The sequence below is a fragment of the Camelus bactrianus genome, chromosome 3, assembly GCF_048773025.1.
Source record: "Camelus bactrianus isolate YW-2024 breed Bactrian camel chromosome 3, ASM4877302v1, whole genome shotgun sequence".
Lineage (NCBI taxonomy): Eukaryota > Metazoa > Chordata > Mammalia > Artiodactyla > Camelidae > Camelus > Camelus bactrianus.
In genome coordinates this window covers 133,093,944-133,105,116 of record NC_133541.1, presented here as the reverse complement: position 1 = coordinate 133,105,116, position 11,173 = coordinate 133,093,944, and the positions used below count along the sequence as shown (strand labels likewise).

The 11,173-nt window shown below is 50.3% G+C and overlaps 1 protein-coding gene across 10 annotated transcripts; it reads right to left on the bottom strand.

Annotated features, from left to right (window-relative positions):
* Window positions 1–1,704: 1,704 nt before the first annotated feature.
* Window positions 1,705–9,257, bottom strand: LOC141577141 (GDP-fucose protein O-fucosyltransferase 2-like). 10 transcript variants are annotated; one of them, XM_074361219.1, is made up of 5 exons: window positions 8,986–9,248; window positions 7,364–7,600; window positions 5,065–5,231; window positions 4,108–4,237; window positions 1,705–3,199 (listed from the first exon to the last, which is right to left on the bottom strand). In XM_074361219.1, the coding sequence occupies exons 1-3, from the start codon at window positions 9,182–9,184 to the stop codon at window positions 5,224–5,226; spliced, it is 444 nt and encodes a 147-aa protein (XP_074217320.1). In that variant the 5' UTR covers window positions 9,185–9,248; the 3' UTR covers window positions 1,705–3,199; window positions 4,108–4,237; window positions 5,065–5,223. The 10 variants fall into 10 exon arrangements, with proteins under 10 accessions (XP_074217320.1, XP_074217322.1, XP_074217321.1 ...); XM_074361221.1 differs by having other exon boundaries at window positions 1,705–3,202; window positions 4,108–4,165; XM_074361220.1 differs by having other exon boundaries at window positions 4,108–4,165.
* Between the last annotated feature and the right edge of the window lie 1,916 nt (window positions 9,258–11,173).

The window sequence follows — 11,173 nt, the reverse complement described above, 5'->3', positions numbered from 1 at the left end:
ACCTTCTGCAGTGCAGGACCCAGGGCAGCGGGGGGCCCGGGTCTAAGGAGAGAAGCCCTAAGGAAAAGTCTGTGGAGGCTGTAAGGTACCTTCTTTCCCATTAATTAAAAAAAAACAAAAGCTTACCACAGGCGTGCGGGGGAAGGGTTTTGTTATAACAAGGGAAGGCACTTGCCAAGGTCTGGCCATAGAGGGCTGCTGGGTTTGCCAGGTTGAAGAGGAACCGAGAGGCCGTTTGCCTCCCCTGGGTCTAGACACTGCTTGAATTCTTCCAGGTGACACTTAAATGCAGTGAGACATGGAACTCTCTAAAGCTGTTAAAATATTCATGGTGAGCCATTCAACTCTCTCCTCATTCTTGGCTACGAAAGCACGATAAACACAGGTGGGAATCTCATCAGCCTGTTGGTTGGTTCACTGTCCATCTGGCGCCCCCTCTTGTAGGAGCCTTTATCACATCACCCAGGGCTGACCCATCTCAGGATCACAGCTGATTTTCCACAGGTGGCACCACTTGCTGGTGACATGAAGGAACCATGTTAGCCACCTCCCAAACTCTGAGGCTTCTCCTGGGAGGAGCCTGCAGACACCCAGTCCAGCCTCTGCACAATGATGCTCCCCAGTGTCACTCCCGGCTTGCTGCCCTGGCCTCTAGCTCTGGCCAGAACCTCGCTGAATTGTCGATAGATGTCCCCCATGCACCACGTCTAAGCTTGGGGTCCAGAGGTGACCATGGTTCTTATTTTCTTCCCATCGATGGACTGTTTGATCTTCATGTAATCGTGTTGGCAGGAAGGCCAGTACCACCCTCTTGAGGCCTCCCCGAGCCGCCTCTGTCTATAACTGTCCTAACGCCCCAGGGGATCAGGTCTGAAGCCTGGCACTCAGACACGAGGATGACAGCTGGAGAGACAGGAATCCACTCCTGCTGTGGCTTCTGCTGAGGCTCGATGTGGCCATACAAATGGATCCCACAGGCCCTGACTTCACTTGACTCGCTGCAGGGATGCTCCCACACTGCCCCGTTCCCCCCCAGAGACAGAGGGCTTTCTGCTTGTTCCCGAAGGCCCCACCCCCGAGGGGGCACTGGGTCCAGTGGAGCGTCCAGCCTGGTTCCCCGCCAGCCCTTAGGGCTTTGGTGGGGCCTGGAACATCAACTACCCTCCCCTTAGGGGCCCGTTTGTCCTTTCCAGCCAACAGACCTAGGTCATAAGCACTTTAACTCACCTGAGGGTGTTTTCCTCACTTCAGGGGCAGTGAGGACGGGGCTTCTTCACACTCCAAGTGCCCCAGGTCTGGATGCAGACAGTCTGGCTCTCCCCCAAGTCCTGCAGTTCTGGGCCACACCTGCTGCTGGTCACAGTCTGTGCTGTGTTCTCTTCCAGGACAAGGGGTGCACTCTGACCCCCGCCCCGCCCCCACCAGCGGTGGCAGAGGCGGCGGACAGGCAGGTGAGCTGGGGCCTGAGACCGTGCCCGCAGGTCAGTGCCCCAGAGGCCGCTGGTGACTAGAGGGGCCACGGGGCAGAAGGCAGCATGGGATGGGAGGAGGAGGAAGGTTCAGGATAAGGAGATGAAAGGGGGAACGGACAGCACTGTGAGGGCCTCGGCCATGAAAGGGAAGAGAAATCACAGTGACAGCTGGAGCGGTGTCGGTGTTAAAAGCTGCGGGCTGTTTTTTTTAATTTTATTAATTACCAATATATATTGACAGATTTCTTATTTTATTAAAGATTATGTTCCATGTCATATAACAGGATAGAGTATGTTATTATTTATTAAATAATACATAATAGAAGATATACTAGCATATTATCTTCTGTTTATTTATTAGCAGATAGTATATAATACATATGTAGGTGTTTATACACATAATATATAATTCATGCATCTATATAATATATAACCCATAACAAATAATGTAAGATTATGATTAATATATAATATAACAAGATTACATAACAATAATGATGTAATATTACCCATTGTATGTCTTGGTTCATGACACATTCTCATCTTAGGTGCCTGTCAGAGGTATTTATGTATTAAAATTAATATTATAAGACACAGTTATGAACCTATCACCCAGCATCATAACAGGAATATTGACAGTGACATACTGTGTCCTCTTTCCCTATCCTGCTCTTGGCCTTTTCTCACAGGAAGTAACCAGCATCCTGAATCCTGGCTTACCCTTGCCTTGTGTTACTTTCACACACACAACATTTAAGATCAGTTAAAACAAATGAACTGCAGGTACATGCAATGAAGTGGATGAATCACACACTCCATGTTAAATTGAAAAAGTAACCCCTAGAAGGTAGCCGATAGTGTGCTATGCTTTTCACTGTGTATATATATGTCAACTAAACTCACTGAATTAAGAACAACTACAGCTAGAGTCCAGGTGGGAGAGGGACAGATAAAAGGTGAGGTGAGCAGGTTTGCTGCAGGTGAGCGAGTTCCTTTCCAGTGACATGTCATTCTCTCTGAAGCAGGAGGCAAGGCCATCTGCTGGGAGTCAGGGAAGAGACAGAGGGAAGGTTAGAGGTGTGCAGAGAGCAGAGAATGTTGACACCACTGAGTGATAAGTGGGGAAATGTGCTCACTAGAGAAATCCTGGAGGATTGCCTGGCAGCGGCAACATGGTGGGCATTGATTTGTAGTCTTGGAAATCTGTGCTGGGAGAGCCTGCTGCCTGCAGGCTCAGAACAAGTAGAGCTGGGTGAACCGAGATGGAAGTCGGCCTGGTGAGGAACTGAAAAGGTCAAGGCTCAAGGGGGTTTTGTCTGTCATAAAGAGAGTGCTGACTGTGGATGCAGAGCTGGAAGGTTGGGAAGTGGAAGTAAGAGGAACGTGGACAGGCAGGAAAGCAGAGGAGTCAGCGCATGATGCCCCAGTGAGGGTGAAGGAGGGCCAGGGAGGCTGGTGGAGAAGAAGCTGGACGGCTAGAGGTGGGCATTTAAAGGAGAGAGGCTGGACCTGGGGTGGAGACACGCCCAGGTATGAGCCCGGGGGTAGGGTGAATGGGGGGTGGCTGGCTCAGGCTGACAGAGAAGAAGACCCTACAATGACCATACTGGGTGGTGGAAGGAGAATGAACTTTGACGTCTTGATGGTAGGAGGCGAGGCAATACAGAGCTGGTGGTCCAGGTGCTCCTGACTGAGGCAGATGAGCAGGGAGGCCAGGGTGGCAGGCACTGCTAGGAAAGGATCTGGGTTTTCCATGTGCTCCCACGAGGGGAGGAGCAATCATCTGAAGGTGGAAAGTGAGCACAAGGAGGCCAACCCAGGTTCCTGATCAAACGGGGGTTGTGAAGGTGCAAAGCGTCAACTCCAGTGATGGTGGCCCAGGAAGCAGGGACCACGGGTGAAGTGAGGGGGCACTCAGAGAAGAGAGGGAGAAGAGTCTTCTGGGTGTAGGGGGAAGAGAGGCCCCAGGACAAAGGAGCACAGAGGCACAGTGATGAGGATGGACTGGCTCTATGGTGACACTGCAGGGACGGCTGGATCTTTGTCCTGAGGGCTTAGGTTGGGGGGACTACTGGCCTCATGAGGATCCCCCTCTCAGCAGCCTGGACAGAGGCTCTCGCTCCTGAGAGCTGTGTGGCCACCACTGTTCCCGGAGGGGCTCTGCCTCCATCTTCTCTTATCAGACTTTCCTGCCCAGCCCCCGACCGCCAGTGAGGGAGCCTGGGCCTCGCAGCTGTTTGCCGTGGAGGGACACAGGCTCCTCGGAGGAGCAGGCGGATCTTACTTTGCTCCGTAACCCAGGGCCTAGCAAAGCGCCAGCCCAAGTGTGGGCCATGTAGGGGCTCGGATACTTACTATACTAACTCAAAGCAGTAGAATTGCAGAGCTGGAGGAAGTGACCACTGAGCTCACAGAGTTCACTGCCCACACCCCCATTCTACAGATGAGGAATCAGAGACCAAGCAGTGAAGCAGCCTTGGCCAAGGTCACGCTGCTCGTAAATGCTGGCCTGTGTCGGGCATGCCAAGTGATGAGCTGCAGTGAAGGGGCTGAGAGGGGTCTCTGGGGCCAGAGAGCTCGGGTTCAAGTCCCAGCTCTGCCATTTATTAGCCGTGTGATTAATGAATGTCCTTACCTTTAAAGTGGAACTCATAGTGGTGCCAACTCATTGGGTTGTCATGAACACAGCGTTCCTGGAACAGAAGGACAGAGTTCTGTAAGGGTTTGCTGTTGCTTTGTTTATGATTATTATCACCAAGTGAACCCTGAAATGAAGAACAAAGGCAGCAAGAATTTTTATTTTAAAGGAGTTTCAAATCCTCTGATGAATGCTTCATTTCATCTATTCAAGTTTTCATTTGACCCTTATTAACAACTACACAATGGATGACTTTTGAGGCAATCTTGCTTCATGTCTTTAATTCTCACTAACGACACAGGCTATTTAACAGGCAGCAGTTTCTTTTCCAGGAAGAGGGACAAAAAGTTAAATATGATTCAGTGCCTCTCGGTCCCCAGTGAGTTGGTTGTGACCTGTCAACCCAGCTTTGGGGAAGTGCCCGCTCCCCCTGGGCCCACTGAACTGCCCCGCAGCCTCCAAGGGGTGCCGTACCCCCACACGAATCCAGTCTCTTGGTTCCTATCTTTGCTTCAGATCCCTCAAGGACTGCCCATGCCCCAGGGCCCCATCTGCCCCACCAGCCTTGGCTGCTGGACTCCAGGACACCATCCTGGGTCTCAACCATCCCCTGTTCCTATGACCGCCCCACTACTCTACATTTTGTCCTTCAAGTGTGGGCTTCTGTGGCTCGCCACACAGCAGGGGTCTCCCCGTCCTCCACCTTGGGTAACTGCATCGTCCTGCACGGTGCCTAGGGAACCCGCGTGGAGGCAGGAAGAATACAGAACAACAGGTGCTCAGAGGTGCTGCCTTTCCCACTGCAGGGGCCCTAGAGAGCTTTCTCCCAGCTGGTTGTTCACAGGCGCTGAACCTGTGGAATCTCGATCTCACCAATTTAAAGGGCATCATCACTAATTACAAAAGCAATCATTTCTTCAGTAGCAAAAGGAGAAAAGACTTTGTGTTCCCCACCTCCAACTGTTTTCCTCCACCTTCAGATGTTTCTCATCTCTGGGCAAGGGTAGAATGCAACTCACAGAATATTATTTTTCAATGTCTTTTCCCACTCTGAAGATTGCTTTCCCAGAACCGATGAAGGCTAGAATGGTTTAGCTTCCCTGGACTGAGGATTCAGAGGCCTGGGGGGAAGGGGGGAGGGGGAGGTGAGATAACTCAGCAATATTGAACCTAACAGAGACATTAAAAATTTCTATTCTAAACAGAAAGGAAGCAGGATGCTATAGAAACAGGAAAACCATAGTTGGAAATGCAATAACGAGTTGCAAGAGAATAAACATAAAGATGTAAAAATGAAAAAGGACATCAAAATAAAAAAAGTTGGGAATGGGAGAGGGGAGCAAGAAAATGTAGATTTTTTTCTTTCTTTTTTTTCTTCGTTATTCTTAGGATGTGTTGGAGCCTACGTGTTTATCAGTCTAAAGGAAATAGATATAGTAATGGGCTGATATATTTGAAGAATAAGGTAACCACAAATCAAAAGCATACAATAGAGTCGCAAAAAAAACCAAAAAGAAACAAACTCAAAATGGCTTAAAGACTTAAATATTACACGCGACACTATAAGCTTCTCACAAGAAAACATAGGCAAAACATTATTTGACATACATCTCAGCAATGTTTTCGTAGGGCAATCTAAGCAACCCAAGCAACAGAAATAAAAGCCAAAATAAATAAATGAGACCTAATTAAACTTATAAACTTTTGCACAGCAATAGAAACCATAAGTAAAACTAAAAGACAACCTATGGAATGGGAGAAAATATTTGCAAAAGATGAGACAGACCATGGCTTAATTTCTAGACTATATAAATAGTTCATACAACTTAATAAGAAAAAAATAAACAACCAAATCCAAAAATGGGCAGAACAACTAAACAAGCAATTCTCTAATGAAGACACACAGATGGCCAATAGGCATATAAAAAATGCTTAATATCGTTCAATTATCAGAGAAATGCAACTCAAAACTACAATGTTATCATCTCACACCAGTCAGAATGGCCATCATTCAAAAGTCCACAAACCATAAATGCCGGAGAGGCTGTGGAGAAAAGTAAACCCTCCTACATTGTTGGTGGGAATGTAGTTTGGTGCAGCCACTGTGGAAAAGAGTATGGAGATTCCTCAAAAGACAAAAAAAAAAAAAAAAAAAAGGCTTATCACCTAATCCAGCAATCCCACTCCTGGGCATATATCCAGAGGGAACCTTCATTCCAAAAGATATCTGCACCCCAATTTTCACAGGAGCACTGTTTACAATGGCCAAGACATAGAAGCAACCTAAACATTCACTGACAGATGACTGGATAAAGATGTGGTATTTAGATATAACAGAATATTACTCAGTCATAACAAAGAAGGAAATAAGGCCATTTACAGCAACATGGATGGAACTGGAGATTATCTCACTAAGTGAAATAAGTTAGACAAAGACAAGTATCATATGATATCATTTATATGTGGAATTTTTAAAAAAATGATACAAATGGACTTATCTATAAAACAAAAAACAGACTCACAGACTTATAAAACAAACTTAGGAGTTTGGGATTAACAGATACAAATTACTATATGTAAAACAGACAAACGACAAGGATTCACTGTAGAACACAGGGAAGAATATTCAGTATCTTGCAACCTATAATGGAAAAGAACCTGAAAAAGAATAGACTATGTATATGTACAACTGAATCACTATGCTGCATACCTGAAACTAACAAAACAGCTGTATAACTGAAACTAACAAAACATTGTAAATCAAACACATTTCAATTTAAAAAAAATTGATAAGCTCTAAATACCTTTATTCAAAAAATCTTGAACACTTCCCTCATAGAAAATTTAAAATGGGTAGCTTGAGCAGGACCAAATTATACTGGATGGGCAGTTACATATCTTCTCCAGCACGTGGCCCATGCTACACACACATCGTGTTTTCCTACAGGTAAGAACAGCCCTGACTGCACAGCGAGTGACTCTTTCTGGGACAAGGGCCTCTGTGGCAGTGGCCTCCTTGTCACCGCTGCATCTCACCAGGAGGCCAGGGTTTTCAGAGGGGAGGGGACATAGAGCTCATACACTTCAAATTGACTTCCCGAAAAAACTATGGAAAAACCAAATTCACCTGCAGTGTAGGAAACATGAGCAGGGCCCCTAAGCAGACCGACAAGCCCAAAGTAAGATGACCCGATGTTCAGATCGGAACCAGAACAAAGACCACATGGCCCCAGTTAAATGACCACCACCTCACCTGCAATGAACTGCTCGTACTCAATGTCAGGGATGCTTCTGTTGAGACTTGGGAGGTCAAAGGATTCGGACCAGGGATCGGGGCTCTGCCAGTGGTAGAGTTGGCCCCAAGGGAATAGCACCAGTACCGGCTCCTCCATCTTCAGCAGGGTCTTCAGGAGGAAGGCAATGTGGATGCAGACGTTCCTAAGGAGGTTGAAGCCCTCTGGAGGGTTGAAGTCACACAGAAGGTACCTGGCTGGGAGCAAAGGAGAGCGGGTCTTCAGGGCCAGGCCTCTGTACAGGAATCCCGGCTTAGATAGAACAGATACAACGGGAATCCCTGCACAGCCCATGGCCTAGACTCCAGACACATTCAGCAGCTTCTGGTTTGTAAAGTGGAGGCACTGCCCACCCATCTCCATGTGGCCAATTACTTCAAGTCCGGGAGCAGTTGCGGAAGACATCTTGGCATCCGTCTAACACCACTAAGCACCCGACTAGCATCTGAGCACCCGTTCTCCAGGGGCTCTCAAACTTCTTGTTCTACAGAACCCTATACACTCTTAACAATTACTGAGAACTCCAAAAGGCTGCTATTTATGTGAGTTTAATCTATCACTATTTCCTGCGTTAGAAGTTAAATAAGAAGTTAGAGAAAGTGTATGAATTCACTTAAAAATATTAACAATCTACTGTATGTTACCATTAATACTCTTAAACAAAATATATTTCTATTTTTCAAAAGAAAAATCATTAGTGAGAAGAATAGCAGTGATTTTAATTTCTGCAAATCTCTTTTGGACTGGTGAGAGCTGAATTCTCCTATCTGCCTCTGCATTCCCTGTTTTGTGATATCGCAGGCCAGGTTTTCCCTGGAAAACCCCGCAGGAACTCGGGAGAGCAAGAGTGTGCAAAAGGCAGGTGACATCCCGGCGTTTCTATGAAAATGGTCTTGCACCTCAGGGGCCTTGGATACACTTTGATAACTGTTGCCCTATCCAAGGCGAGACTCTTCTACACAAGAGCCAGGCAAGGGTCCTGGATTCTGTAATGAGTTACCGCCAAAACACCCCTCCCTTCTCTGTGTGTTTCTCACAAGCTCCATTACTGCAGATGAGGATGTAATCCTCAACTGGGGCCTCTAATCCCAGAAGACTGCTAACTTCAAGAGGGAGGGTCCCATCTACCATCCCTACACCCCGCATAGTTTATTTTGAGTCAAGCCCTAGATAACTGCTTATCGGCACTGACCCTTGTGTCTTTTTCCTGAGGTTGACTGAAGGAACCAACATCTGGATGGAACTGAAATTTCCCTGCAGATAAACAAGGCTGATAAGCCACCCCATTCCAACATCTGATTCTGGGGCTCTTCAAAACCCGGGTAAGGCCCCGCTTCATCTAAGATGGGTCCTCCGCCTGCCCTTCCCGGGGGGTTCTGGGAGGCCGCGGCCACCAAGGGCGACCCAGACTCGCGGCCCCAGCCCCATTGCCTGAGGGGGAGGAAAGCTTGAGGCTGTGCCCAAGCCCTGCCCCGCCCCGCCCCAACACGCTCCCCAGCACCACACCCCTCCCCGGCCACCGCCCCTACCCCGATCCCACCCCGGTTCATGTCCGCCGGCCCCGCCGACGGCGCGGACGTACGTTTACCGTCTGTGGGACGCCGCCCCAGACAGGATGTCGGCCGCCGACTGACCAGGCCAGAACTAGTCGCCCGGCCGAGCAAGCCGCCATCCCCAGCAGCAAGCACCGCCATGGTCCCGGGCAGCTGCACACTTCCGGAGCCCGCTACCCGCCCCAGAAGCGCACGCCGGCCCGCGCAGAGCGTGGCGCCTGTAACCATGGCAACTCCGCGGGACCCTCCCCTAGCGCTTGCGTCGTGCGTCCTCCCGAGTCTAGTTGTGCGAGGGCAGAACTTGCGGAGCCAATGGGTGCCAGGGCGCAGCCAGGACGGGGGTGGGGGGAGGCTTATGGGACAGCTGGGTGGGGCCGGGGAGGGCAGGGCCGCCCGGAAGTCCTGACCTGCAGGTGGCGCCGGCCGGAGGCTGGGGCGTTGCTGCCACCAGTGGGCGAGGCAGCGGGGCAGCGGGGCGGGGGCACCCTCACCTGTCCGTGTGTGGGGATCAGCCTGGGCTCCGTGGCCTCCGCTTGCACCGGACGTGGACCCAGGCTACCGGTGGGCAAGATAGAGGACTGAGCCCAGGCACGCACGGCTGGCCAGGTAGGGCACCTGAAGTGCAGATCCGCCAGGCCCGCTGCCGGCCTTGAATACGCGCTGCTAGGCAGTTTCCAAGAAGACGGGATCTGTCATAAGAGGGGAGGTAGGGCTTGGGTACCAGATGTCGGGTTGGGTGCAGTCTCACAGGAGAGCCACGGTGAGAGGGCGCAGAGCGGCCCCTGTGTTGGCGGGGCTAAGAGTTTGGGGTATAGGGTCGGGGTGGTGTGTGCCTTTCTCTGTGGTCTCCTCACTCCAGAGCAAGGGGCTCTGCTTCCCCCCTACCCTCACTGCACTCCCTGCCTTCCCCAGCACCACCTGGGGTGTGGTCATGTCGAGGCAGGGAAGGCCCAGGGAAGGGGCTCATTCAGGGGCAGGGGCCACTCTGCAGGGATGCTGGACCTGACAGCAATGCAGTGCTTCGGAACTCCCCTGGGCTGGGTTTCTAACCAGTGGGATGGAAGGGCCTTTCCTTCCTGGGGTGCATTTGGGGGAACTAGATACGTCATGAATGTCAGCCCTGAAAATGGAGGCTGTGCTACATCCATTCTTGGAAAGAAAAATCAGGCCCTTCCAGCCCAGGTGACTCAGAAAGTCAGTCAGCAATGTTCGGGGTCCCCAGTTTAGGATTTCAAATAGAGCTGAGCGGCTCAGGAGGCCAGATCCCTGTCCGTGGCTCCAGGAGTAGGCTTTCTGCTGGGGGACAGGATCCTCACAAACACCTGTGTCTTTGTGGGTCACTCCCCTCTGACAAGCTGGGAGGCAGGGTGCAGTTGTGGGAAATCGTGTTTCCATGAGGAGAGGGCCACCAAGTGGTGGGGGCACAGGAGACAGTGAGAAAGAGTCCCACAGCCTTTCTGGAATCAAAAAACTGGCAAATGTGAAAAAGTGCATAATTTGTTTTATTGAACAGGCTGCTTATGTACTTTTGGAGGGCCAGGTTCAAGGACTCTGCATCCCTCCAGGACAATAGCCTCAAGAGAAGAACAGACAGAGCAGGAAGAGATGTGGGGTTTCTCCCAGGAATGAGGCAGAACAGGGATTTCTGCAGATTTGCAAGGAGACCCCGACCGCTGAGCACCGGGTTACAACCCCACGTGACCCTTGTCGTGTTTGGCTTGGGCTCTGGGTCTGGCCTGATCATGTATTCTTCCAGCTGAGTTCCAGAAATTCAGAGGGTAGACTTAGAGAGGCTGCGTTTGGAACCCAGTGTGGAGACGGAGGGTCCTTTATCCTGAGTCCCCTCAGCCTAATCACTGTAGCTGAGTTCAAACACCACCCAGGCCCCCAGGGTGGCCGTGGAGGGAGAGCAAGCCTGGCAGGTGACCCAGGGGTCCCACTGCTGTGCCCCTCCCTTATCTTTGTTCCCTTTCACCCCGGAAGGTGTGATTGTCTCATGTCATGGTGACAAGCCATCTCTCTTCTCTGTCAGGTGGGATCCCCACCCCCGCTCAGCCTTCTTTCTGCATGGATGCTGAAGGACCAGGCTCACTTGAAGTTCTGAGTTTGAGCAGTTATGTGGAAACAAAGAAACCAATGGAAACAAAGAAACAAGTCATTGTGGCAAAGCTCCCCACCACAGAGAAGCTGCCCTGAGTGGAAGGGAGGGTGTGGGCA